The sequence below is a fragment of the Cynoglossus semilaevis genome, chromosome 4 (assembly GCF_000523025.1).
Source record: "Cynoglossus semilaevis isolate Cse_v1.0 chromosome 4, Cse_v1.0, whole genome shotgun sequence".
Taxonomy (NCBI): Eukaryota; Metazoa; Chordata; class Actinopteri; order Pleuronectiformes; family Cynoglossidae; genus Cynoglossus; species Cynoglossus semilaevis.
The window spans coordinates 7,790,006-7,817,716 of NC_024310.1; the positions used below are offsets into that span (position 1 = coordinate 7,790,006).

General features: G+C 38.9%; 1 protein-coding gene across 2 annotated transcripts; it reads left to right on the forward strand.

The window, feature by feature from the left end:
- The first annotated feature begins 6,539 nt into the window (after positions 1–6,539).
- Positions 6,540–27,303, forward strand: pak4 (p21 protein (Cdc42/Rac)-activated kinase 4). Of its 2 annotated transcripts, none has more exons than XM_008308885.3 (11): positions 6,540–6,761; positions 18,260–18,496; positions 18,586–18,815; positions 18,988–19,189; positions 19,441–19,668; positions 20,078–20,536; positions 20,724–20,857; positions 21,446–21,572; positions 23,193–23,318; positions 23,408–23,542; positions 23,641–27,303. In XM_008308885.3, the coding sequence occupies exons 2-11, from the start codon at positions 18,296–18,298 to the stop codon at positions 23,794–23,796; spliced, it is 1,998 nt and encodes a 665-aa protein (XP_008307107.1). In that variant the 5' UTR covers positions 6,540–6,761; positions 18,260–18,295; the 3' UTR covers positions 23,797–27,303. The 2 variants fall into 2 exon arrangements, with proteins under 2 accessions (XP_008307107.1, XP_008307109.1); XM_008308887.3 differs by lacking the exon at positions 6,540–6,761 and adding an exon at positions 11,414–12,301.
- The last annotated feature ends 408 nt before the right edge of the window (positions 27,304–27,711 follow it).

Genomic DNA, 27,711 nt, shown 5'->3' on the forward strand with positions numbered 1-27,711 from the left:
CCGTTTGACACATCCAGACCAGGTGAAGTAGAACCTTCTGTCCACGGAGTCCATGTTGTTCACTCTGAGCTGCTGTATATTCCGTCATGATGGACTATTCTGTGTATTCTCCCTATGATTTGCTTAACCGTCAACTGATAACCACATGTGGCCCAAACACCTTTCCCTGTTGGGACCTATACCCACTTTGTAACCATGTAACCCATGTGATGCTGCCCGGGCTCGGACCTGCTGTCAGACTTTAACCCTACATGCTGATATCTTCCCACACAGGACGCTTAATCCTAAATTTCTCCTGCGGCATTTCAACAGGACAACATGCTGAAATTAGATGCACTGTGTGTGTGTGTATGTGTGTGTGTGTGTGTGTGTGTGTGTGTTCTGAATGGGTGATTGGACTGTACTGTAAAGTGGTGATCAAGACGTTAATAGTACTTTATAAGTACAACTCACATACCACTTTGTGCTTCCTGTCGCCGTAGAGCCATACTGACAAACCACTGTACAGTTTTTCTACTGAGTACTTCAGCACACTGCACAAATATTACAGGAAAGCATCAAATACACACAGCGCCTCTGTTACTGGTTGTGGAACATTAAAGGCAGAGTGTGTCGCAATTTTGGATTGGTGTTTGTAAAACACAGCATGTAACTCCTCCTTTCTATCTGCAGGGGGTGCTATATATTCAACGGTTACTCAGTCAAAACTATTGCACTGGTACAAATTAGGGCGTAGAGCTCCACACATGGTATGGTTTTCTGATGTACCTGGGGTTGTTGGGTCACATTTCTAGATTATATAATTGGGTTAACCAGTAGATTAGTACACGTAGGTACTGAAAATTGGGTTTGCATTACAAAGAAAAGTATATTTAGACATTAATATGTTACAGTGATCGGTCTTTTCCATGGCCTGACTGTAATCCGCTCCTCACCGTCCCATGTTTTCTTCTTCATCTCTGACTGTCCCACCGTTCATTTCATGACAACCAACAATGTTATTTCTGTGATTATTTTTCATTCATTTCATGACAACCAACAATGTTATTTCCCTGATTATTTCCCATTGCATTGTTAATGCTAAATGTTTCCATCAGATGGTTAATCTTTTGTAGAATTATGGGTTTTCACTCCAGGTCACAACACGCTTCTTTACCTCATCTGAGGATTAATGTTCCTTTAGTTTTAGTCACAAAAACATCAGGGCTAGAGCTAGACTAAAACCTGTTACGAACCCTCATTAACTCTAATTATTTCCATTCAAGTATTTTTAACTGACGTTACTTGATTTCAAAATTGTTTTTTAGTGTTAAAACAAAGATAGTGTTAGTCCGCACTAACTGCAAAAGAAACAAAAAAGAGAAAACACAGACAGGGGGCCAGGTTACGGCAGATAAACACGTGACTTGATTCTCTAGTAGTCGAGGACAAACTCTTTACTTTAGTCTGATACAGTATATGTTCCTACAGACTCTATCTTTAAAGATAGTTCTAGTTTTCTGACATCACTAATCAGGCAACATGCCCATGTGGGATGGATCCTACATCCAAAAGAACATTTTTTCTCCCAACAAGAATTCTTAAGGAATATCTGTGGCCCTCATTTTTCGAAAGTCCCTCTGTCCACCCTTTAAGAAACCTCATTGTGACCTCTAAGAAACTCCAGAACTTCTCAGAACTAGGAAGAACCCCAAAGATCCTACTGCATCACATACCTCTGTCAAGCACCCCTGGACATTACTCTGAGACCCTGTGGTCTGCACTGATGGAACTTCATTTTTCAATAACTCTACAGAGCAACTGTCTGAGAGTTGACTCTACGTTCTTTCACAGCTGTACGCTGGTTTTTATTCAGGTATCTAGAGAAAGCGAGTCTGACTGTAGCAGTAGTAGCCTAAAAGCCTGTGATCTTCGGTAGCTCGTAGCTGTATGAAATGCAAGGCGATCACTCAGTATACTCTCAGTAGTTGCAGCAACGTTACCTTTTTATCCTTTGTCTTGCACCTCGACTCGAGAATGAGCAAACACACACACAAAAAAAGAAATAACCGATGCAATGTCACCTTTGTACCTCGTCTTGACGACAGGGCGGTTTGTTCACCTAACCTACTGATTATTCTTTATTCTGCAGTCCTCAAATCTGCTCGACTGTTTTATTTATGATGTAGCCTTGAGAATTTATTGCTATGATATTAAACTATGCATCTACTCCACTGTGGGTGTCGTTATTCTGGCTGTGGACTGTGGTACATATACATTTTTTCTTACAGATATTACATAATAGGCTAATAAAGGGCCGATATTATCGGACATTCCTACTTATACTACTGCTATATACTTATACTACTTACCTGCCAGTGGTCTGCTGTTCATTCCTATGATTGACATGAATCTGAGCCAATCACAGCTCAGACTGAGTCAAAGTCAGGGATGTTAGGAAACTACATCCAGGCTCCTTCTGAAGTTTTGAGACTTCAGGACAAACCTGGAGGATGCTGCTGTCCAAAAAGATCCACGAATGAGATGCAATCGTTTTCTACTTTTCTAAGCAACACACAATACAGGACTTTGGCCAGTAAGTGGGACTGAGGCGGTGACATTAGGAAGAATAGACTTGCCAGACTTTTGGAGTTAATGTAATAAAGTGTACAGGAGGAAACCTTGTAACTTTTTTTATTACATTATGGAAAATAAAGTGTACAGGAGGAAACCTTGAAAATAAAGGACAAAAAGTCTTCAAAAATTAGATTTCTTCCCACTCTGTACGTCATACAAGGGTTTCACATTTAGGGTGTTTGCCAAACTTATTAACTTTTTTTATTACATTTATGGAAAATGTCTAAAATGATGAACTAATCACTTAAGGTAAGTCACAAAAAATAATTGTTTAGATTTTATTTTGATGCCTGTCTTAATAATGGCACACATTTCCAACTGCAGGAATTGAGCTCGTGACGCAAAAATGATCCTCTGTCCTCTGGCCCACAGTCAACTGATCTAGATATAACAACAAATTATTTTACCATCTAAACAATAATGTAAGTGATTGTTGACGGGGTACAAGGCTTTAACGTGTGACAGTAATGACGCTGCAGTCGCACAAACCATAAGGCACTAAAGAGTTTTATTTCCTATTTTGACACAATTCACCTCTGCTGCAACAGTAAGTGATACTTCTGGAGCAGAGCCACCAGCGTGGGCCACTTACACAGTTTCACTCCCAGTGTCAGTGAACCATCGTCAGTCAGTAGTTACAGCAGCTGCTGAAGTTGTCAGCCGTTAGCTCCTCATCTCAGGCTGCAGCAGCCGTGACCGGAGGATGAGCACCGTGTGACTCAGCAGAGCTCTGGGTCCTGTCCTATTTACTGCAGAAAGGGGGGGGGGGGAATCAACAGCGCAGTTTGAGCTGAAGACAGCTTTTAGTACACTGACATCGTGCGCAGGAATCCGCTTAGTTTTCTAGGGAATCTATAGAAATAGTTATGGGGAAAGGAGAGGGAGGAGGTGAAGTTAGAAGTGTGCTAACATGTTTAGCACATGTACGGATTAATTCACGATTTGTTAGGACACACTACACAGATTAATATCACTTGTGTTTTGTGTTTGCGGGACTAAGAACTTATGAAAAACATGTGTCCCACCTGGAGTGTATAGTGGAGTACAAAACACCATCCCATAAAACTACGGTGATGTTTTGGACTTTCACCATGTGTTTTACTGGCACGATAGGCTGGCACGATATTTTTTATTGGTGGCAGCTGCCACCCTACCGAGCTGGACTGAGAAAATTGTGATATAAAGCCACTAATTATAATTGTAATTTATCACAATTTATTACATTTCATAAAAGTCACACTGGATGCAGCACTATGGTGATGTGGCTCCAGGGCCTCCTAGTGGTGATATCGTTTTGATGTTTTTCTTTTCACTTTTCAAATGACTCAGGTTCAAATGATCAACCTATATTCAAAACGTCCTAAATATATTTACTCATATATATACATATGTATGTATATATCATCTGATCTGTTTATTTGGCACATCTGACTTATACATTTGTATTGGACCAATAACCTTGGCAGAGTTCTCAGCTTGACACCTCTTCATTTTAGATTACAAATGAAAAAAAAAGATAAATTTCATCATGGTGCAGCTGTTATTTATTATTCAAGGGCTTTAAATTCCTGGGTTTGACGTAATATTTTGTTTAATGACATGCATCGAACCGTACGACCTTATACAGTATTTATCAGAAAATTCTCTGCCCTCTTCTCAGCACCTTCGCCTGATACACTTGACCTCCTCTTAAAGTAATTAGCCGACGAGTGATCACCCACAAGAGCGATGATGAAACTCGGTGAGTGTACTCTTCACACTGAGGGTCACAGGAAAGTAGGACAGTTATATTTGCTCCACTGTAAGTACAATAATATGTGTTTTTTATAGGAATAAATGTCTTAAGGCATTTTAGAATTCAATATCATGGAAACCAAAATGGATATTTTGCATTGAATACATACTGCTGCCACGTCATTTCATTTCATATATCAGTGTTAAATCTTTCAACTTTGTGAGACCATTGTGTCAATGTGGTCCCAAATCTCTGAGGGATGTTCTCAGCACCTGCATCTATAACATGACAGATCGAGGGAGTCCTGTAAGGAAAAGAACAACCAGGTACATGAATTGAAACCATTTTTGTAAAAGTAAAAATCACAGTCACGCTATATTAAAAAAGCTGCACCAGGTGAAGGCAATAGGGAAGAATATAAAGAGAACAAACAAGCTTCCTCAGCAAAGTATTTCCTGGATAAACAAATACTTAAAAAAAACAACTGAGAATCAGCAGCGTCAGCACATAGAGTGTATTGATCTGAATTTAAAAGGTGACATTGTAAAAGTCAGACAGATTTAACTTCGAGCATTACAGTTGTTGTTTTTTAATTAAATCTTGAGTTAAATGTTGTAATAGTTTTCATTAAATATTTAGTCAATTTCGTTTTTTAAACTAATGCTAATGTTATAATTGATGAAAGTAAAGTTAGAATTATTTCACTATTCCAGCCAGGACTTGTATATCCTGGTTATATTTCTGTGAACTTGTGACCCACACACACCCTAACTGGAGTTCGTACCATCATCTTCAAATGTTGATAAATCAGTAGTTTGTATTATTAGTGTTAGACTGGTTAATTAAAACAAAAACAAAAAATACTTAAATGTCAATATATTACCAATTATGTGATGGAAATATCCACAAAATGAACTACACAAAAACAATTAAATCACATTTAGTTGTGGGCAGAGTTTACTTTTGACCACTAGAGGGCAGTACTATATAAACCTCAGTGGCAACCAGGTACATGAATTGAAACCATTATTGTAAAAGTCAAAATCACATGCTCTATGAAAAGAGTAAGGTACACCAGAGTAAAAACAACAGGGAAGAAAATGAAGAAAACAAACAAGCTTTCTCAGCAAAGTGTTTCCTGGATAAGCAAAGACTTGAAAAACAAGTCAGCAAATCGAGGGTATTGATCTGAATTTATAAAGAGACAGGAAAAGTCAGAGAGATTTACCATTTTGCAGCATTACAGTTGTTGTTTTTTAATGGAATCTAGAGTTAAATATTATTTATTATTATAAATTGTATTGTTAAATGAAGAGCGACATACATACTTCTTTGTCAATTAAGAGTAACAGCTGTCTGTTTGCAGCTTGTTTGTTTTTCTGAATTAAACATGGTGTGTTATGACAAACCCATGAAACACTGATTGCACTATCAGAGTAGGATGGCAGATGACAAACCCATGAAACACTGATTGCACTGGGCATCAGAGTAGGATGGCAGATTATTTTTTTTTGTTTGCTGCTGACAGGGCAGTGCAGTTTACATTGTTTCTGTTTTGTAACTTGTTTGTTAATTATTTGAAATATATATATACAGTATATATTAGTGAGTGTAGTTAATCTGTTACTCAATTATACCCAAATAAAAATATGATTAATGGGAAGTCCCTTGAGATGGCCAGGATTTCAGATTCCCCTTACAGTATGTCTCCCTGACTGCTGTGATAATTGTTTCCAGATGATCACACCCACATTTCAATTTATGTGACTCCACCTAGTTTTATACCAAACAGCCCAACTGGGCCTCACTTTGTGGTGATTAAAAACCTGCTCTGCCAAGCTGTTGTAAGGCACATGAATCGTCAATCATAACAAAACAATACTGGGTCTGTATGTTTAATCATATAAATGTAGTAATGTTATCATTAGTCATAGTATTATTACAACTATGCTTTTTTAAAAACCTAGAATCAGTATAAATACTAGCAATTCCTGCAGCACTACTACAAAATAGTAGAAGTCTTTCTAGACACATTTGTAGTCATGTGTAGTTTAGAGGAAGTAGTTCGTAGTGTTAGTTCAGTTCCCATAGTAGAAACACTGTAGGCTCTTTTAGTAGTTAAATAGTAAAATTTGAAGCAGTGTTAGTTCTTGCAAGGTACTGTAAATCACGTTACTAGTAACTAAAACTACCACTACTATCAACTTTAGTGCACTCTTTGTTGCCATGGCGCTGGGCTAAAGTTTCCCGGATGTAGTTTTATCTACTGTTCAATATGGCGTCAGAAAAGTAAGACTTCGGCTAATGTCTCAGTTTGTTCAAACTTGAAACGGACCTGCTCTTTTATACAGGGGGGATAATATTTCCAAGATTCTGCGGCAGCGGAATAACGTTTTACCGCGAGTTTTTGGTGAGTATGGGCTTTCTGTTTTTGTTTGTGGCAGTTAAGGCGTTAGTTCATCAGGTTGTGGCGCGTCTGCGCTTTAGCTGCTAGCAGCGGCTAATGCTAACTGCTTTCAGATCCAGTCCAAATGAGTTTGTCACTAAAACTGACTTCTCTGTACTTTCTGTGTGTTTTAATGATTGTTTATGTACATTTGTGAGATAAACTAAACAGCTACGTGAAAGGGTTATTGTTGTTGAAGTATGACCAAGTTACAATTAGGCTCTGAGTCACTTGTGAAAGTTGCTCAACTACTTAACACCGCAGGTCACCGTGATCAGGCTCGTTCTACATTACGGCAGTTTCTGTGTTAAGACCCTCTAAGGTTTAGGCTTACTGGTAAATCCAGGGCACATCCTGGTTCAGGTAATACTATAGCTGCAACTTTCTGTGTGACAGCTTTCATGGGTCAACGCAAACAAATGTCTTCCACGATGTCATTTATCAACAAATGGTGTTGTATGGCTCTGTATGTGCTGAGACTGTTTAACCGGTTCCTGTGAGTTACAAGCACGCAGTGATTTTAATTTTAAAAGTAAGGGAGACACGGTGTTGTGTGTCTGACAATAGGACGAGTGTACATTACCAATTAATTAGGTTTTTCATTTTGCTTGAACCCTAACACCACCGTTCATTGTTTTTTGTCAAGCACTTCCTCTCGTCGTTTGTTGATGCAATTCTTTACATCTTTTCTACTCACGTTACAAACGAGTATTTGCAATACACGTGGGACTATTGAAATGTGAAGCAGATTTTGCATCCACTTGTTCTGTCAGTGAGGTTGTGTAATTAGTGCTGGGTACACATTCCTGAGATACCAGGCGTATATAGTGGGGATCATTCTGCTTCGTTACACACACCATACTATAACCCATAATTAATATTTGTTTCAGCAGAAGCTGCATAGGATATTTAGGAAGCATTCCTCTATAAGGAAGCAATGTTTCTAGTTGATATGAGAATTAAAAGCATTCTAAGTCTGAGACAGTGCTTTCCAGTGGGTTGAGACATTTTAAGTTATTTATTATTGAGGATACAGCAAAGGTAACAGGTAGAAGATTATTGAGCATTTGCTCCAGTTCTTAAGCAGTGGTGACAATAATTAAGTAAGGACAGGCTGCTGCCGCTGCTTAATGTAAAGAGCAGAAACCCTGCATGTAGGCTATATAATATACCATAGTACATAGTGTATTTACAGGAGATCAACATTACTGAACTCTTTTAATAGTCTATTTCTGGCTGGAAGCTGTTATGCTGGGAAAGGCACCATGTGTTACACCTGTTCAACAGCAACAACAGTGGGTTGCCTGCAGATACATCTGTTAATAATTCAGCATATTACACTATGGCTAGGATCAATAGTCTAAAAATTATAGAAATATCGTCATTTAATCAGTCTATGGCAATATACTCTACTGCTGAGAGCTGATTACATAAAGGCCCTGCCGATATGCTGATCCTTATTTTGATAAGGATACCTAAGCTACCTTATCACTTTTTAACCATATCATTAATATAATAATACTAATGATATAAGGTTTTCAGTCATTTTAAACTTTTTGAAAAACCTTGCTAAAACCTGCAGCACTACACTTGTTTTTCTCTCTCCAGACAGGAGGCTTCAATTAGCTCTCTGCGCCCCTCCCTGCTTTAGTAGCAGTAGTAACAGTGAAAGCATCTGTTACCCTGGAGGTTAAAATGGAGCCAACTAAAGAAAACCTTTTTCAGCTGGTTGTCAAAAAATATCAGACTATTGTTCCGGTGACAACCATACGTCTGGCCAATCAGAGGAGATTTTAGCCTACCTTTTAACCGTTCCATTGAGATGTGCTTTTCATGAAAGATCATTTGTTTGGGGATGAATTGATTTTAGCATCAATGGAAAGGGAAAAAATAGACTTAGGTGAGGGAAAGATAAGTCAAGAAAGACATGGACTTGTATGAAGGGTGGAGGCCAGGTACTGAGCCAAGGATTTTATGTGAAGAGCAGGAGTAAGAATGAGAAAGACACTCGCATCAAGGGAATGTGAAAGAATGAAAAGGAAAGTGAATTCATATTATTTGAAGTGTAAAAGCAGTTTAGGGCTTTTATAATTGTAATATCTACATCAAAAAAGCTTCATTTTTGCCCTCTTATGCTGTGTTGAAGTGGAGATTGAGACATCTTTGTCATGAGATGCCTTTTAATTTACAATTGACAAGTAAAAAATACTTTTGACTAGTCCTCCAAACATTAATAATGTTTATAAAACATTGTCTAGTGCCTATCTGACTAGATAAAGAGATAATAAAGTGGGCGGCACAGAGTGAAAGGACACAATGAAGGGCAAATAACAAACGGTTGATTGTCATTTTTTCTCTCAAAGGAAAATAGGGCCAGACTTGTCTTTGCCTTGGAGGGAGAAAAAAGGCCTCTTTGGAATGATTTTAGCAGCCAACATCAACATAAACTCTCTAGGTGTTCAGGAACAGAAGTGCAGAGGCAAGAACTCTGTGTGAATAAAAATATTATTATTACCATAATAATAAGTGAACTTCTTTTAAATCATTGTTTCAACCACCATAACAAAATTACAATGCTAGCCTTGTTGTTTCATATTTTGAACTTTATACCATAGACGAAAAACGTTAAAGGAATTAAATTGAAATTGTATTTAATATTTATGCTGTTTCTCCATCTCTTTTTAATCCTAGGGAACAGCGATGTTCCCTAAGATTAGCTGTTGAGCTGTGTATTTACTGGCACAGTTGTTTAAATTTTCACAGAAAAGATATCAAGTGCAGGCCTGCACCTCCATGCAGGTATGGAGGTCTGACACACACACACACACACACACACACACACATACACACACCTTGCAGAACCTACTGGATGGTGTTTTGTGTTTTTGTCATTTATAGAGGGAGGCGCAACAAGAGGAACAAATTTGTTTTGTTTGTTTGCTTTTTCACTTCACGTGCTGCTCAAAGATTTTGGATGACACATGCAGTGCTTTTGTTGTTGAACACAATGTCTTCCTGTCAATGAATGTTTCATATTTTTTCATATATTAAACCAGATGCTTTGGTTTTAAAGTGTTTTTATTTACATTATAATTCACTTAGAGTTGTGTTTTATTTGTTCCAGTAGACAAAGATAGTATTCTATTTAAATCATAAACCACATTATGGAAATATAAGGGTGCAAAAAATGTCACTTGGCTGCAAAAAAAAAATCCTTTTACAGCAAGTGTTTTGAAAATATTTAGCACTAGAATACAAATTTCTTAAATTTACTGTTTCCCTGGTTGGAAACAAACATCATGTTCATGCTGTATTTGGCAGCAGCTCTCTTATAGTATTTCTCAGTCCAAATGAGTGATGACTGGACTGGCTAATGACAGGGAGGACTGGAATGATGTTTAACTTACACAACTTACACAAAAACAACATTACCTCAGTGTGTCTCCATTTTAAGCATTTTAATGTTGTTGCTGCTGCAGATGGATTTTGCTACGTGACATTTCAGAAGCGCTTTGATCTAAAACAAACCTGCTTACACTGCAGAACAGTACTTCGTGAATATTGGCATGAAATGTCATGACACATGTAGGTGACAACAAACATGTCTCCTTACTCTCAACAGGAGTTCATGTCTGGCACCTTCCCCCTGTTATTACTTTATAGATTGCATTGTTTGTGTCCAACACTATCGTTCTATTTGTCTGCGATACTTTAACATTCACCCTTGTACTTGTGAAGAGTTCACAAACTCATTCAAGTGAACTTGACAAATCTATTTCAGTCACACTCAGTGTCAGTGGAGGGCAAACTAAGGTTGAAAGGTTCTGTGCTGTGTCTGTGTCGGTAAGAGAGCTGAAATACGTCTAAGCCAGTGATTCTGAGAGCTTTATCATTGACCTTTCCACATTCCACAGTCTACCTCTGGAAGTCAGTTCTCATTGGCTGCCACAACATGAGCTTTGTTTGAACTCAGCTTTGAGATTGGCAGGTTTGTATGTTTCTGGGTCTGATGTCTTGAGTGGATGTGTTGCTGCTGTATTTTATTCTCTCAGGAATGTCTAAAAGCCTTTTACATTACTAAGCCTAACAAGTGTCAGTCTATGTGTTGGTGTAAGGAATAATGAAACACAATGACAGTATTATTTTTGGTGTACAGGAATAGTGTGACAGGAAGTGTATTTACAGTGCCAGTATGTTTCAGACAAAAGCAAACAAAAGGAAACTGGTGTGTAAAAGGTGTTGGAACAACAGGGTAATATATTTGGTTTGATTGGTTCTACCAAAGTAATGGGAACAACAGGGTAATATATTTGGTTTGGTTCTACCCAAGTAACTAATCATGTAAAATAAAGTAGCTTTAAAATGCCTTTCCTTGGATTACTACTAGCATAATGTGTTCGGTCCATTTAGCTGATTTTATACCCTGCTGCATATGAAAGTGTCAAAATGTCACAAGAAAACTACCAGTTGTCTGCATAGTAAAATACGTGAAAAAATTAAAACAGATTATTGCTTTAATCCAACTAAGGGATGCAAAGTTGTTGTTAATACCCTGGGAAAAACAAGCAAAGTGAAGAGTTTAGCAGGATTTGCTGAGCCTAGCTTGAGCCATGGCAGACCAGCCATTGTAAGTAATTAATCTCTAAAGAAAACCTCTCTGTAAGTATGAGGTGCAGGTATTGTCATAATAAGGCGGATTTAAATGTTAAAGGTGTAGAGCTCCGATGTTCAATTGTTAGTCGCTTTGCTGTATCATCAACGTGGCCAGCAGCCAGACCAATCAACATGGACGTCCCAGGAGGAATTTCCGTTTACAAAATGTAGTTGCTTCTTTCCTTTTCTTAAATTTTCTGCTACCTCCTTTCTAGCCCTTGTTCTTGTGGAATTTATGTCAGAAAAAGTCAGAGAATGTTTTTAAAGAACAATAATGATTCAGCACACCGACCCATTGACAAGGGCATCGTGTGTGCATCTGTAGCACCATCTAGAGGACAGGAATTATGTGTGTAAACAGTAAAGACGAATATATTGACGCCTGAAATAGTGAAGTGATACAGAACGAGGAAAAGTTGTGAAGTTTGGTATCACACTAGTACTAATCAATCTCCCTGTTTCCCCTCGTGTTTGCCTGACGTTTTCTCACTCTTTTTATTTCTCTCTCCTACTTTCTTTTTATCTGTCTCTCTCTCCCGTTGACGTCATGATACTGGGCCGCTCTTTTGGTGAAACCATAGGAATGCGACACACACTAACACTCACAGTTTGTATTTTCAGCAGTGCACAGCCCTAGTAGTGTGTTGTCTGCTCGTGTCTGTGCTTCTTCGCTCGAGCGTCAATCATTTTTCACCGTCGTCAACGTCAACTGAAACAGCGCGGTGGTTTTACACTCGTTCTCTCTCTCTTTTTTTTACGTCGCTCTCAGCGCCGTTCCCCACATGAGTTACGGTGGATAGTACACGTTCGTCTATGCGTTGCCGTCGTTGTTGTACTTGGGACTGAAAGAGGTGAGTTACTGACAGGTTTTAATGAACGCCTTTCTCATCGACATGGTGCATTTGACCACGGGGTTTGTCGTGAAAAAAAAAACTTTACACCCGCAGCTGTTTCCGTGCTGTGCCGTGAAAGTCGGTAAAGTATAGTTGAAAACTCTTAGCTCGGATTAACCGAGACAGAGTGGAAAACATAATACTTTTATTGTTAGTCTGATGTGCAGGAGGGCAGTGGTCAGAGAGTGAAGGATGTGTGTATGACACAGACAGTCCTGTTGGACTGCTCCTCTTCTTCCCTGTCTCCTCCCTTCTCTCCCGTCAAAGCTCTTTGTCATTGATGTTCCTTCTGTCAGACAGCTGGAGGACTCAGCTGTTCAGCTCATGACCCGGTACACAAATGTATGTGACACATGGAGATAATGAACGGAACAGATCTTAGATAATGATTTACTTTAGCCCACAGATTTGTTTAGGAGGAAGTTGGACACTTTGCTTCTCATGTACAGTCAGCTGGTTTCCCCGTAATTGGTTTATATTTTAATCTTTGAACTGTGATAAGAATAAAAATAGCATATCTATATATATATATAGTGCGAATATATATATATATTGTGTATGTATTCAGGCTTTTGACTGTTACATTTCTGTTTTAAAAAATCTATTTTAAAGTGTCAAGAGTTTGTTGGGATTTTTAGTATGTTTTTTTTGTTGTTGTCGTTCGTTTAAAAAAATGGGAGTCTGTAGGCTTTGTTTACATAAAAGTATAGCTGTATAATGTATATGTACAATTTTATTTTGGGGTCAGAATGACCAAGAACAACAGTGTTGAGCTGACTGCAGTATTTTCTGTGGCGTAAAAATAGATTTGACTTACCAGGGGTTGAATGTGTTCAGGACAGTCCTAAGGTAATCATGTTGTCATTTTCTAAAGTAGAATTAGAATTTGAAGATCAAATATGAGAGGAAACAAAGCTTGATTGACCAATTAATAGTACTAATAGAACCTAAAACCAATTCTTAAGACCATGAATATTCACGAAAAACATTTCAAATTTCAAAACACTGACACCAGCAGAGCAGTGCCATGTTTTGAGAACTTAATGGGGGATGACTGTCAGAAGTCACCACCCAGAAAAGTAACCTGCTGTAATGAAAGGACAGCGTTCTCACCTGTATCATTTGTCAATGCTGAGGCTTTGACTTGGGGCTAGAAATTAGTGACTATTGTCTTTTCAGAAGAAACAGAAGCAGAACAGTTGACAGTTATTTTTTTCAGCCTTCTCATATGCAGTGTTACATGTAATGACTTCAGTTTTTTATGTATATTCTTATCATATGTTTATTATGCAATTGATTACAAATGAAGGCTATTGTTTGACACAGAGGGATGCAGCTGTTGTGTAACACCTGTGTTGACCAGCTGCTGTGAAGGGTGGAACTATCAGTCACCACTGGTGTAATGTAACTAAACTTGTAACTAAACTTGTACTTTTGTGCAGTGTTTCTTGATTTTTGGATCTGTGGCTGCCACACATGCAGTGCGAAATGGCTGACATTCATTACAGCAGCCAGTAGCTCCAAGGTCGTACAGTATGTTTGCATAGTGTCTAATAAATCTTTGAAATGTTGTAGAGGGTTTCCCTCAGTTAGAGTGTTTGTGTCTACAGTAGTGCCTGAACAAACTGTTAAATGTCGCAAATAAGACAGGACAAGTAAAATATTGTTAAGATTTCAGCAACAATAATGGTAAACGCCGGTGTTTTGTATGTCCTTTGCGTCACCTTTTTTTTTCTTCTCTCAACATAGTGTGAGAAATGTCAGCCTACTCCTTTTGCAGGTTACTGTGTGTGTGTGCTCCATCAGCTTCTTTGGCAGTCTACCAGCCTTCGTTTAGAGGCTATTTATTGGCTCAGTTCAGGATGTCTTTGGCTGCAACATTTTGAGATTTAACACCCACTCAGGCTTGTCACGCCCCAAGGTTTGGTGTTTTGCATTGATCCAGGGGTTTAGTCAGCAAGCCTAAAAATAGCCTATTTTTAGTTTGTTGTTATTTTGTCTTGTTTTGTTAGCCAGTTTTTTTTAATGTTTTTAATAAAATCACTTTTTAAGGATGTAGAACAAGATTACCTGCCTCGACTAATTTAATGTTATCTAATACTATGAGACAAAATGTTTTGATTTACTTGGCCATTCAAAACATCGCAGTAATGTAAAGTCATCTTACATGCTTAAAGTGTATTTGCAGTGGATCATGACATTTTATTTGGACTTTTTCAAGTGTGTTTACTTTGCTCCTCTCAGCACCTTAGTGTTGACCGTGTCCTGTTGAGAAGTTATGTGAGGCATGTCTCTGTGGAGTTAGTGACAGAAAATCATTAGTGTACTAAGGAAATGTGCGATGTATACTCTTTGTCATTGCTGATGCAGGTTAGCTTGGTTTTCCTGTGTAATGTCTCGGTCCTTTTGGTGCTTACACTGGAAATTAGAAATTAGTGGATCAAAGAAATTACATTGATGAGGTCAACTTCTCTCTTGCCCTTTTTTTTACATTTTAGGAACAATTGTAGTTGTATTAATTTAAGAATATATTTATGTTTATTGCATAAATATAATAAGTAATATTAATAGTAATCACTAATAGGTACACAATAATATATAACTATTATTACTGGTATAACTATCTCTTATACGTGAGAATCTGTCTCCATTACATTTCCAAGACTTTTTAGATTAGCTTTTATTGCGCTAATTTTATATCTGTTAACACAACTATTGATAGATCTATAATAATTTTTATAAGAATTTAAGAAATACATTAATTTATGGTAATTATAATTTTTTTAATAAATGTTAGTCTGATTTTTATTATTCAAGTATATCCTTCTTCATCGTTGGTATAAACTGTTTTGTTTTGACTGATGGCTTCTTTCCCATTGTGGACCACCCATGTACAATACTAAAAATCAGGCCAGAGGACAGCAGCTTCATCCAGGACTCATCAGCCTGGACAGGCTTTCTCACTGTTCAGCCAGGCATACATGGACCACAGTAGAGCAATACCAAGAGAGAGGATGGGGGAGGTTAGATGAGATGGGGCACAGGGAGAGGGGACCAGGGATAGATAGATGTTTTAAATTGGAAAAATTGGGTGCAGTGAAAAATAAAGAGGAAAGAGAGAGAACGTGGAGCGAGAGGGAAAAAAACAAAAGGCCTTTTGGAAAAAATGTAGTTGATGTAAGGGGGAGAGAAGGGGTGTGAGAGTGAGAGGAAAAAAAACAGGGAAGGTGTAGTTACTGTGCTTTTTGTGTTCAAAGAGACATTTGCTTGTTTTGCTCTCTGAGAGGAGGGGCACTGATGGACCATGTGCTTCACTGTGTGTCTCTTTGTGAGTGTGAGTCTGTTTTTGAGGGGGAAAGAAAGAGAGAGAGAGTAACACTGTTTGAGTGGGTGGCAGGGTGCAGCAATATACTTTTGTTCAGCTCTTTATAAGATTTTAATGTGTCCAGTCATGTCTCATTGACTGTTTCAACTTGTACGTCCTAGATTTTTTCGCTTTGAAATCTGAATTGTCAAATATATAACAGCCATTTTTAAAATGTTACTGCTATACACACGTGTGTGTGTTAGTCACAGTGTGGAACTGTTTTTAGTGCACAGTCGTTTTTTTCCAGTCAGTTTATAGCTTTTCTTGCTTTATTTGTATTCTTGGCTTTGGCTTTTTGTAATACAGTAGGTTGTTTGTTAGCCATAACAGCTCTTTACTGCTTTATTTTGAAAATAGATGTTTTATTTAGGTGAAAGCAGATGGGTTTGAGCAAAGTTAGATTGTATTTAATAGATTTTTTGATTCAGTATGTGGTTATTTAGCATTATATACGTTGTTTCTCATTTACACGTACATTCTTATGCATATATGCAAATAAAATCCTTGTGTGATTTCAGATGGTTGGCTTTGTCATCCTTTGTTAGTATTTCATAGGGAAAAATATCGAGACAGTTCATATATCATAATTTACTAGGATAAATATCGAGACATGGTTTTTGGTCCACATGGCCACACTGTAGTAAGAGTTACAGTAGTTAAAAGTTAAAATAGTTGAATCATGATGTTCATAGTTTGGGTTTCAGCCATAGTTGTTGGGATGTATTCTTTGTCAATGCTTTTCCATCACAATCATGGACTCAGCATTTCTTAGAAACACTATATGGAGCGGCAGACACCTGTTGCTCCTTTTCACTTGTCATGTTATAGCATTTGTGATTTATGAGTGAACATGAAGGGGTTGAAGGGACACTTGGCCCCAGGGCTGTCTGTGTCTGAGGACTGTACATCTGCTGAAGCTGTCAATCACTTTTCTTATGTTCTTTCAGGGCCTTATTATTATTATTATTGTTAGTAGTAGTAGTCGTACACCATCAATATTGTGCTTCCCTCTAAAAGAAAATAAGTCTTTCTCACTAAGTCTGTTTGTGTTTAGCCTTCATTTCATACAAAGCTAATTTTCTCTTGGCACCACACAGAGGCAATAAAATGTTTCCCCCACACTCTTCTAAACCCCAGCGCTTTGAGCATATGCAGATCTTTAGCTCTGTGAACATCTTGAAAGCCAGACCACTGTTTGTAAATATGAGGCGCTCGGCGTCAGTCTAAAGCCCCATATGACAATTTTTCAAACACGATTTACTGCAAAAACTCCACCTGCTTTCAATTAGTTTAGATGACTGTAGCCGTTACAACCTCAGATTTCTCATTTCTCCAATAGATTACGGTACCAATAAGAGGGTGCATCACATATCGGTTTGTCATTGTTAGCACTAGTGGGTCTTTTAATAACTTTCTAATGTATAGTTTGTTAACATTGCCCTTTAAGGCAGTAGTGATTGTCTTAGGAGTTCAGATTCCTTGATTGATTATATTGCTGTTTCAGTCTTAAGCTAATGATAGGCCTCCACAGTGATTAATGTGCCTCTGCTGTTGTCACCAGGCCCATTGTGAATAGAGTGAGGCATTTAACACTAGTGTTGTAACTCACTGTTATGAGAAAGTTGTATTAATGGGAACAAAAAACTGAGACATACAGGAATCAAGAAATAAATATAGGAAATTATGAACATTTCACTGTTTTAGATGAGGTAAAAAATCCTTTACTTCATTACTCTTGGTAAAAATGGAACAATGTACACTGTCTAGCCTTTATAAGCCTTTCTTATTGGTTAATCAGGATTTGGTCTTTTTTTTATTTGTGCCATAAAAGCTGCTGTTGTTTTGTTGGCTGAGAGCCTCTTTTTCTCAAAGTCGTCCTGGGTGTGTCCTGCTAGACTTGAAATACTTCTGCTGTGTCAGAGTTTATTAATGCTTCTGATTTTGAGCTAAGCTGTATGACTAATGTCCTCTCCTCATCAGGATCCATGCAGTTTGCCCTCTCACTTATCTAGCAGAGCACAAACTGCTGTCTGCCTCTATTCATCGCCACATTTCTTCTTTCAAACCACATTTTAGTTCCCTCTCATTTTTTAGCATAATGATAATGGAACAGTGTATCTCATAGACAAAGAGAAGGTAAAACTGAAACAGTGTTTCCCTGTGGCCCTGCCTTGTCTGTGTGTTCTACTGATCAGCTGTCCAGCAGGGCCTGGTTCTGTTAGTAACTCACTGACAACAAGCAGAGCTCTGTTTGTCTACTGGGAGTGTCTCTTGTCACCCACTGACAAAGCAGTATAGTTGGAAGTGTTTTTATACTGAATTTGTAACACGTACTCCAAAGCTACACATAATCAAAAGGGTATTCTAATATTTTTATCTAGCTTTCATCATATAAAGAGCAGGTATTTTGCAATATTGGATTTTGGTTAACATATTTGCATCTCTGCAGTGTCTGTCTCTTTATGCTAGGATTCAAAACACACACTCAAATTTAAATTATATTACAATGCTTTGCTTCATGTATCCAATGTCTCTTCTCTTTCCTGCAGATCTGATGCTTGGCTGCAGCTGCCCCAGCCTCCATCATGTTCTCAAAGAAGAAAAAGACTCGTGTTCAGATCTCGGCTCCATCGAACTTCGAGCATCGTGTGCACACAGACTTCGATGAGCAGGAGCAGAAATTTGTGGGATTGCCTCGTCAATGGCAGTCCCTCATCGAAGACACGGCCAAACGGCCCAAACCCTTCATCGATGCAACTGTCATTACCACGGTAGAACCTCGCAAGGTAGCAGAGATCACGCTAAGCTTTGAAGTTAGTCTTTTGTTCAAAAGTCAAAGAAAGTCTTCTTATGTTGTAAATGTTGTGATTTTCAGACAATCGTGCGAGGTAACAAGATGGCAGTGGACGGCTCTCTAACATGGCTGTTGGATGAGTTTGACACCATGTCTGTAACTCGTTCCAACTCTCTACGACATGGAAGCCCCCCTCTTCCACCCCGGAGGGACCCGAGCAATCCAGGAGGAGGAGGAGGAGGAGGGGGAGGAGGGCAGGAGAATGGAGACCCTCATCACAGACACCATTCACACACAGAAAGGCAGGACAGGTTGGAAGTGAATCCGCTTCTCAGAATAAACCTATTTGCATTTCATTTTATTATTTTTGATTATTCCATATGATTTGTTTGAACAAAGTATATTATTTCATAGATTACCATCTACTTATTATATTAATCACAGATGTTTCATGTCTGTGCCATGTGTTGTGTTTATTCTCAGCCAAAGATCCAGGTTAGAACATCAGATTGGAACTGACCCTCACCAAGGTCAGAGGGCACTTCGTCCGGCTCTAAGGGATGAAGGAGTTCATATTCGGCCTCATCAGCAGCCGCGTGGCCAGGAGCCCAGCAGGGGCCAGAGGGACAAGCCAGGCTCTGGTCCTCCTCCTCCTCCTCACAGAGATAGAGAGTCACGGGACCAGGTCTGAAGAGAGTCACTGTCTTATCAGTTCATGTTCATTCATGATATAACGCATCAAGTTATCATCAGTGTGTGATTTCCTCCTGCGTTTAATGTTCCCTCACCTAACCTAAATAGAATTTGTCATTTGAGGAGCTTCATCGTATCATATTTTGTCACTATGGTTACTCACATTTGAATATGAATAGAATTGCTTAACTACACTTGTAATTCTTTAAATTTTGACAAAGAAATCTTTTTTTCCATTGGCAGGCTGTTCGCAGGGATCAGCCCAGTGATCACAGACCAAAGTCAAGCTACGTGACGCGGGATGGCAGTCCTCAGTCTCCTCGGGACAAAAGGCCTCTGTCTGGCCCTAATATTCGCACCCCAAACCTTCCAGTAACAGAGGGGGTAATAAAAACAGTGCAGCAGAGCACGCGGCCGTTCAACACATACCCTAGGACAGAAAGTGACGGTGGACGAAGCCCCACAGGACAGGTAGGGACAGAAGTGGGAATAGAAAGACAGTTCTCTCTGATCAGAACAAAGAGTCTTATTGTAGTGTGTCGTCTGAGAGAATAATGGCTGACAGCTGTAAATTGAGAGATGTTGATGGATAGTTGCGGCTGCCATCTTGAACCTTTGTTCCTCAGGTCAAACTTACTCATCACGTCAAGTTTCTCGCTCCTGAAATCTGTTAGTCATGCTTATACAGTGGTGTCAAGATTCATGCAGTTCAATTCCAGGGTGTTTTCAAAAAATGTTTAAGACAAACGCCCTTTTTGAATAGTTTTTTTTTTTTTGTATTTTCTTTGTAAAGTTAAACAAAGCCTTTCCCTTTCAGAAAATGTAGTGCAGTTCTAGTTTGGAGTCCTAACCTTGTGTGTTCTTATCTTCTCTGTTCCAGCCTGTTCATTACCCTGAATCTTCCCCACAAAACGGCCCCTCGAGTGGCTCAAGCCGAGGTCCTGCCAGTTCCAAACCTCCTATCAGCCATCCACATCCTCATCACACTTCCCACCCGAGCCTGGCCCCTGAGCCCCCCCAGCACCCACACACTCCACACCCCAACGTTCCAGCTCCAAAGCCTCCAGTGCCTTCAGTACCTCCGGGGTCCACTGCTCCATCTCAGGGTCGATCCCCACAGAGGGAGCCACAAAGGGTTTCCCATGAGCAATTTAGAGCAGCCTTACAGATGGTGGTGGATCCAGGGGACCCCAGGACCTACCTGGACCATTACATCAAGATTGGAGAAGGCTCCACAGGGATTGTGTGCATAGCCACAGTGAAGACAACAGGGAAACTGGTTGCTGTGAAGAAGATGGATCTGAGAAAACAGCAGCGCAGGGAGCTCCTCTTTAATGAGGTAACGCCTCACGATCCAGTAATGTTTTGTGGGTCGCATCGCTTAAATTCATAAGTGTTGAAAGCACTTGTTAACAGTCACATTACACTTGATACCTGGGAACAGAGTGATGAGTAACCAGACTGGTTCTCTGTTTGTCTCCTCAGCATTTAAATCTTGTGTGTGTGCGTCCACTTGTTCCCTGTAGGTTGTGATCATGCGGGACTATCATCATGATAATGTAGTGGAGATGTACAACAGCTACCTGGTTGGAGACGAGCTCTGGGTTGTCATGGAGTTTCTGGAAGGAGGAGCTCTCACTGACATTGTGACTCACACCAGGTTTGTGTTTGAGTATTATAATATCATAGACTGTAAATGATTACAATTATGGGACATAAGGAAAAAAGTGTTAATATTGCTGGAACAGAAAGAGAAGATGTTTGTGTTTGGCATCTGGTTTTATATCTGTGGCTTAGATATACTGTACAATATGCATCATTCTACAATTGCACCCATTAAAATGTAGTATAATTTTAATCTGATCAAATTGCTATTATAACAGCAGCAGACAAATCAAATTGCTATTATAACAGCAGCAGACTTTTGTCTGCTGCTGTTATAGTTAAAGTCATCATTGGGTTGCTGCATGAATGAGTGGTTCATTTTTGTGCTATGTAAATGTATTAAATTGTTGAGTTTTTATTTATTTGTCCCTTAGACAACGTCCCTCTACACATTTTCCCCTTTTGCCACAGGGGGGCAGTGTTACTTCTCATTTGATTCTGATAAAGTTCATAATACATTTTGAAGACGTTCTATCTGAACATAGACACAGAAAGCAGAAACATTGCATGTAGAAACTAAAAACAGACATTTTAAATTGTTAAACAGACAAACTGAATCTATGAATTGTTTTTCTCTTTCCAGGATGAATGAGGAACAGATTGCCACTGTGTGTCTGTCTGTCCTGAAGGCACTTTCTGTGCTCCACACACAGGGTGTAATTCACAGAGACATAAAGAGTGACTCCATCCTCCTCACTCATGATGGTCGGGTATGTAGTGTGTTACCATAGAAAAGTTGCTCTGAGAAAACGGTCGAAGGCTGTTAACGAGCTGTTAACAGTGCACTATGTCAGATGAGGGGAAAATAATTTTATTGGTACTAGTTGAGACTAAAATATTTGTGTTATATAATATAACACCTTTTTTGTTTGCAATGGATCACTTTATAAATGCATGTTTTTTTTCTTTTCGTTTTGATAACACAAGAAGGAACATTTTAAATGCATGTTTTTTTTCTTTTCGTTTTAACACAAGAAGGAACATTTACTTATATAGTACATTAGAATTATGAGCATTTAATGGGGCCTCCATGGAGGATCCTCATGAGTGATCATTCATGACCTTATATAAGCCTGCAGAGAACAAACAAGACTAAACAGCATTAGTGAATGAAGATCTAAGCATGCATCTCAGGACAATCTAGAAGGCAGGCCAAGCATCCCTGGTTTTGTAACGGAATGATTTCGCACAGTCTGGTCTGCAGACCCTGGAAGCCGATGGTCTTGAAGTGACACAGGCTTACTTTTTATTTTCACCTTGCCTGTAAGCAGTTAAGTTTTATTCTTTTACTGGCCTCTGTCTACTATTGGCTATATCTTTTAATATTATTCTGCAAGAAATTAATATATAAATAACGTTTTTTTTTTTTAAACACTTTCAGATCTAAAGTGTTTCTGCTTTCTAGAGAAATCGAAACTTGCATGGTTGCACAGCATGGTTGCACAGCAGCACTAGGGGAAATGTAGAACTCTGGGGCAGCAGTGTCTGGTGACCTTAGAAGACAGAGTTGGACAGTAGTTTTACAAATGGTTTACGTTTGACAAGTAAAGACAGATTCCTCTATGATGCTGTTCTCACTTTAAACTGGTAGTCTAGTTAAATTGATCAGTTGTCACAATTATTGTTTTTTTTTTGTTTGTTTGTTTGTTTCCTACATATAGTATACATGACACATGAATGTGTCAAGTATCAGATGATGAAGTGAGTTAAAAAACCACAGACCTTTGATGGTGCCTCATAAGCACTATGAGCAGTTGTGCACAGCTGCACCAAGCTTCCCTGACATAGTTCTTCTTTTTAAGTGTCTTTGCTGAATCATGTAAAAACAAAATCAAAAATTGTCTACATGGTGTGAGTTGGTTCACAAAAACTCAGTTTTGCTGTTGATCATATCATTTAACGCATATATTACAGTAGATGAGATGTTTGGTATGAAGAGATGATATATATGGTGTCTTCCCATGGCATACATAAAAACACAGATCACTGTCTCTGCTAAAAAAGAAAATTACTGAAAGAAGTGGAACATTTTTGGTCCTGTCCAGTCCTATCATGTTTTCGATAAATCGTCTGATAATGTCTAGTTGTATTATGGTCAGCTTGAAAAATATCTCTATTCCTGAGAAACATGCAAATTTGTTGACACCAGAGTAACATGCTAGTTCCTTTTTTTTTTCTTTGACCTTCAGTTTTCTCAGATATGTGGCCGACAGCAGGTGTTGACCTTAGTCCTTAGGCCACTCAGTTAATGAAGCGTAACAGCGCTAACAAAAATAGCTATTGATATTCACTTCTGTCCTTCTGCACTTTTTTCTCTCTTCTCTGTCCAGATTAAGCTATCTGATTTTGGGTTCTGTGCTCAAGTGTCAAAGGAAGTGCAGAGAAGAAAGTCTCTGGTTGGAACGCCATACTGGATGGCTCCAGAGCTCATATCCAGGTTGCCGTACGGACCAGAGGTAAGTTACCCTGCTTCTTTTTTTCACCTTGTATTCAGTTGTTACAACACACTCATTAATACGGTTTTCTGACTTTGCTATCGATACAGGTGGACATCTGGTCTCTGGGTATCATGGTCATAGAGATGGTGGATGGAGAGCCACCGTACTTCAACGAGCCACCACTCAAAGCCATGAAAATGATTCGAGACAACCTGCCACCTAAACTAAAGAATCTGCACAAGGTAATGAGAGATTAAACTTCATGGATTTGACAGGTCACCTTAAATAAAAGTCTTGATAGACGGCCATGATGATGTTTGTCTTCCTCTCCACCTGCCAGGTTTCTCCTGTACTCAAAGGCTTCCTGGACAGGATGTTGGTGCGAGAACCTGCTCAGAGGGCCACAGCCAGTGAGCTCCTCAAACACCCCTTCCTGACGAAGGCCGGTCCGCCGTCCTGCATCGTCCCTCTGATGAGACAGAACAGGATGAGATGAGACTTGTTACACTTGGACCTCTGTAGACTGGAGATTTGGAGTGAGTCGGTTCAGGTAGACCAGAATACTGCTGCACACAAATGAGTGGCCCACACGGGACACACATCACAGATGACAGGAGTGTGGAGTGAGTGTAGAGCAGGTGTGCAGGACAATTCTAATGTTTGATGTGAATCACTGAACTGTTGGGGGATTCTCTCCTGAAAAATGGCAATAAGGCAGGGTGTGTGTGTTTGTGTGTGTGTGTGTGAGAGTGAGACAGTGTGTGAAGCCAATGCTGTTTGTTACAGAATTAAGTGGCCCTAGTTTTTTCTGGTGTGCGTGAGTGTGAGGACACTTACATCTGAAACCTTCCAACCTGGAACGACTGTTGTAATTTTATAATTGGGAAACAACCTGGATTTTATGGGTTTGCACAGCATTTAGATGATTTTAAGAAGCTGCCCCTCGATTGGCTGAGTGATGGTCAGAACAGAATTTGAAATTCACTGTCTGGAAGCCAAATGTTTTTCTCTTAAAGGACCTCACCTACCAATGGATCCCACACCCTGACACTGACCCACATCCTCATCACACCCAGACCTTACTACTGAGGGAGGATGCTTTTTTTTGACTCATGAATGAGCCACGTGGACTTTTATTTTGTAGCTATAAAAACTCTAACTTTCTGTTGTAAACAAGTAAAAGAACAGACACTAAAATGAGAGGTAAACACTGGAGTTGTGTTTTTTTAACAGATTTTTTTTTGTCTTATTTTCCTGTGTAAGTACAATGAATATAGAGAGATATATCAATTTTGATGTTTTACTTTCTGTATTTTGTGATTGTTTTCAAATGATTATCATGGTTTTTACTGGTTTGAGAGTGAGATGTGATTTCAAAGGCCTGTGGACAATGGATAGAAGCTGCACGACTAGTTGATCATAGCACACAGATCACAGACACTAAGGTGTGTGTCACTAAGCCCCTCAGATACATTTCTGTAGAAAAAAAAATCAGATTAAAGTATATGAACACTTAAATAGAAAACATGTTTTTAAACGACCTATGTCTAAACCATGTCTTCTTGTCTGGACCCAGTTAAACCTACACGCGTACTATAGCAAGGTGCTTCAGTCCAACGTTTTTAAAATCCCCTGTTAACACCAGATGTGAATCAGAAATAGACTTATTTAAGTTGCTGCTTCACAAAACAAGATGCGAGAGCGTCAAACGGTGTCTTCTTCGACCTACCAGGATTTCCCCTGTCACCTGCTTTGGAGTCATGACCTTTCATCAGACAAATACTGTCTGACATTTTGTTTTTCTGAACATCTTGATTCGAAATGAATACAAATTGCTGTAAGGGCAGATGACAACAATGTGTTTTTTCTATTCTGCGGTGCCTGTCGGGCTCCTTATATGGCAGTCACTGTCCTTCAACAAACACACAGCGGCTGTTGTTTACAGTGAACGGTCAGCTGTCGAGGGAGTGCTCATCGTGTTCTTCTACTACACTGCACATCCAGGCAAATCCATGAATGTTTGATTGTCTGGTTAAATATTCTCCCAGAACATGAACACACCTCTCAGTGTAAAAGTCATTTATTCAGATTGACCTGGTCTGTTAAATTTGAACAGTGCTGACAAAACACCAAGTCAGAATGCTGAATGAATGAATTACTGCTGTGTGTGTTCGTGTGTTTGTGGTCTGGATCTTATTATCCTCCCACTTCTGTCCTGAGGTTACAGTTACACACTGTGCTGTTGTAGCAGTGGGCAGTGATTTATACTGAGGGCACGGATTACAGATTAGGCCTCGGCTGTGTTATCAATCCTCCTCTCACTCATGATGAGACGCAACGATGCACAAAACGGTCTGCACATATACATTCCTCCTCTTTAAGCTCACATTTAAGTATGCATTTTTTTTCACCTCTGACTTTTTTATTTACTTCCAAACCATAACTAAACAAGTTGATGATTTCTGTGAATCTTATCTCTGTACACATAACACTAACTGTTCATGTTCTGCACACAAAAAAAGGTTTAATATGCTGTGATATAATGCAATGTTACACTGCTGATGCTGAACAATCGCTTTCATGTGTAAAGCTCATACTTTCACAAAGTTGAACTCTGTGCAGGTCTGAACGACATTATCTCTCTGGACTTACTTTCTAAAGAAGGTTCAGTTTACGCTGAAAGAACAGATCGATGACAATCAGACAGAGGAGAAGCAGTTCATTTGTTTAATCTGTGATATTGTAAAAGACACAAAACAGGGACTTTCTCACTCCGACTTTTTTTTTCTTCAGAATTTTCTTTTTTTAATTTTGACTAATCTAACACAAACCTGGCTCCATTACAAGGATAGGGATCAGAATGGAAAAAGCATCTATTCAAAATGACCTGCAAATATTGGTGGTTTTGAGTATGGCTGTATGATATGAATTTTTAATTAATTTCACTAAATATTGCGATTTAAAGATGTCATTTTGACAGCCTTACGTTTAAGATGTTTTTACGTGAAGGCTGCAGTTTGGGAATTTGACTATTTTATAAAAGGATGAAGTCAAAACAGGACTAAACAGGAGGGACATTCAAGTTAATTCAATATCTTATTTTATAAAAATACATATATTTGGTCTTTGTATATCCTAAAGATCCAGGTTACGGCCCACTGCTCTCTAGATGGTCTTATTTTGATCAAGTATGTTCATTTACCACTGCAACCTTATTGTAGTGACTTTTACTGTGTTCATATTCTGGACTTGCTAGTTTTAGACTATTTCAGAAGTACTTGTGTGTACACATCCCTCCTGTATTTGGTTTTTTCCCGTTTTAGTCATTTGTCTCAACTATCTTGCATTAATTTCCTCTGTTCGCAGAGTGTGTGATATTTTAGACTCTTTCACAATGTTGTCATCGTGTAAAAACCCAAACGACTTCTCACTTGATATAAATGATGTTCACATCACAGTTCAGACCCACTCAGACATCATACCCATACTGTCTAAAGGTCTCCGTGTGTGACCAACACACAGAAGGCCTGTAAAGACTCTACTGCTGTTTGTTTTTGTATTTTGTTCTTCTTTTTTTTAAAACTTCTGTGAACAACTAATTCATGCCTTAACACTTAATGGATTTGACTCTGACACTATGACTGTTATTGATGGTGAAGGCTCATTTCTGACCTGTTCTGATCTTCCCAGCTCTTCCAAACACTCTTTGTTGGTCCTTTCCTACTGGACCGTTTCACTGAGTCCAACATGGTTACTAAGATAGTGACCGCCAGCAGCCTGGTGTCAAATCTGCCGCACAACATCCTTCCGTTTATTGACTGTTATCTTTCTCACTGACACTGACTTCAAGTCTGATTTTGTTGATCTGTGGGCATATTGACATGATTGTGTCAGACATCCTTTTTTGTGTGTGTAAATTTCACTGGTATTGTAAAAAAAAAAAACATAGATGTCACATTACAAAAATTTACTTTTTTTGCAAATACATTTTTTGTAAGAGTTGTTTCCAGTGTGTGTTTGTTATTCTTTAAAAAAACATGAATTGGTGGTTGTGTGGGATGGCTTTTTGAAACACTGCTAAGATTTATTCTCACTGATATCGGACGACGCCACTTTCTCTGTGTGCTCTGAAAAGAACAACTGTTTGTTCTGCATTTCTCCACCACAGTCACATACGTCACTCAGAGTCACCTTGTTACTGCATTTTTGTACATAAGCGGTGTTTTACATCACAGTGACATTTGAAATATATGCAGCGGATTATGAGGAACTTTAACAAATGGTTCTTAGAAGTGCTGACTGTTTTTCTGCTGTGGCCAAACCCTGTTACTGTATGGTGATGCAAATAAGGACAATGGAGTGGAAAAAGTGGTTCCTCCCTGTTCTAACAATTGCTGTCTTCATGTCTCTG

Excerpts from the sequence above, each read along its gene's own strand:
- pak4 (XM_008308885.3), top strand. The coding sequence starts at position 18,296 with ATGTTCTCAAAGAAGAAAAAGACTCGTGTTCAGATCTCGGCTCCATCG. Across the intron at positions 18,497-18,585 it reads CCACGGTAGAACCTCGCAAG|ACAATCGTGCGAGGTAACAA; the intron begins GTAGCAGAGATC and ends TGTGATTTTCAG. Across the intron at positions 18,816-18,987 it reads CACACAGAAAGGCAGGACAG|CCAAAGATCCAGGTTAGAAC; the intron begins GTTGGAAGTGAA and ends GTTTATTCTCAG.